The sequence below is a fragment of the Quercus lobata genome, chromosome 2 (assembly GCF_001633185.2).
Source record: "Quercus lobata isolate SW786 chromosome 2, ValleyOak3.0 Primary Assembly, whole genome shotgun sequence".
Lineage (NCBI taxonomy): Eukaryota > Viridiplantae > Streptophyta > Magnoliopsida > Fagales > Fagaceae > Quercus > Quercus lobata.
In genome coordinates this window covers 32,127,881-32,129,000 of record NC_044905.1, presented here as the reverse complement: position 1 = coordinate 32,129,000, position 1,120 = coordinate 32,127,881, and the positions used below count along the sequence as shown (strand labels likewise).

General features: G+C 43.5%; 1 protein-coding gene across 1 annotated transcript; it reads left to right on the top strand.

Moving 5' to 3' along the window:
* Nucleotides 1–228: 228 nt before the first annotated feature.
* LOC115963190 lies at nt 229–693 on the top strand. The gene has a single exon (XM_031082117.1). The coding sequence runs from the start codon at nt 229–231 to the stop codon at nt 691–693; it is 465 nt and encodes a 154-aa protein (XP_030937977.1).
* The last annotated feature ends 427 nt before the right edge of the window (nt 694–1,120 follow it).

Here is a 1,120-nt window from a genome sequence, read left to right as displayed (position 1 = left end):
ACCAATAATGAAGCTGAATATGAAGCCCTACTCTAGGGCTTGGAGTTAACTAAATCACTTGGAGCAGATTCAATTCTCGTCCAGGGTGACTCATAACTAGTGATAGGCCAAGTGAATGGAATGTAGGAAGCTACAGAAGAATGAATGAAGAAGTATTTGGGCAGAGTAAAGTAATGCATCAAGGGCTTCACAACAGCCCAGTTTCAATAAGTCCCTAGAGAGGAAAACATGGAAGCTGGCGTCTTAGCCAAGATAGCATCTACGGAGGAGTTGGTTGGAGATCAGATTAAAATCCAGTACATCCCAAGTATAGATGTTCTAGATGTGAATCAGATAGGTAGAGTAGCCAACTGGACCACTCCCATCATGTCTTATCTCAAGGACAAATTCCTCCCCGAGGATAAAGATGAAGTAAGGATGTTAAGAGTAAGAGTAGCGAAGATTGTCGTCATGGACGAAGTACTATATAAAAGTGGTTTCTCTCAGCCCTACTTGAGGTGTTTAACTCCAGACGAGTCCCACTACGTCCTGAGGGATGTCTATAAAGGAGCCTGTGGAAACCACTCAGGGGCCAGATTCCTCTTCCACAAGATAGTCCACGTAGGATACTATTGGCTGTCCATGCAGGCAAATGCCAAAGCTTATTTCAAAGTGTTTGACAAGTGTCAACGCTACAACAATATACCTAGATGACCATCAGAATACTTCACTCCAATGATGGCTCCTTGGCCCTTTTCCCAGTGGGGACTTGACAACCTTGGTCAATTTCCCATGAAGACAAGGCAAATAAAGTTCTTGGTGGTAGGGATTGATTATTTTACTAAATGGATGGAAGCAGAGCCATTGGCAAAAATCACCAAGCAGAACATCAAAAGCTTCGTTTGGAAGAACATTATTTGTCATTTTGGAATCCCTAGGGTGCTCGTCTCAGAAAAAGGACGCCAGTTTAACAACAAACCCTTCAGAGAATTTTGCGAGTAGCTGGGAATCAAGAATCACTACTCCTCACCCTCCCACCCACAAGCTAATGGATAAGCAGAAGTTGCAAACCGATCCTTGTTGAAGATCATCAGGACTCGGCTTAAGGGGGCAAAAGAGATATAGCCAGATGAATTACCCA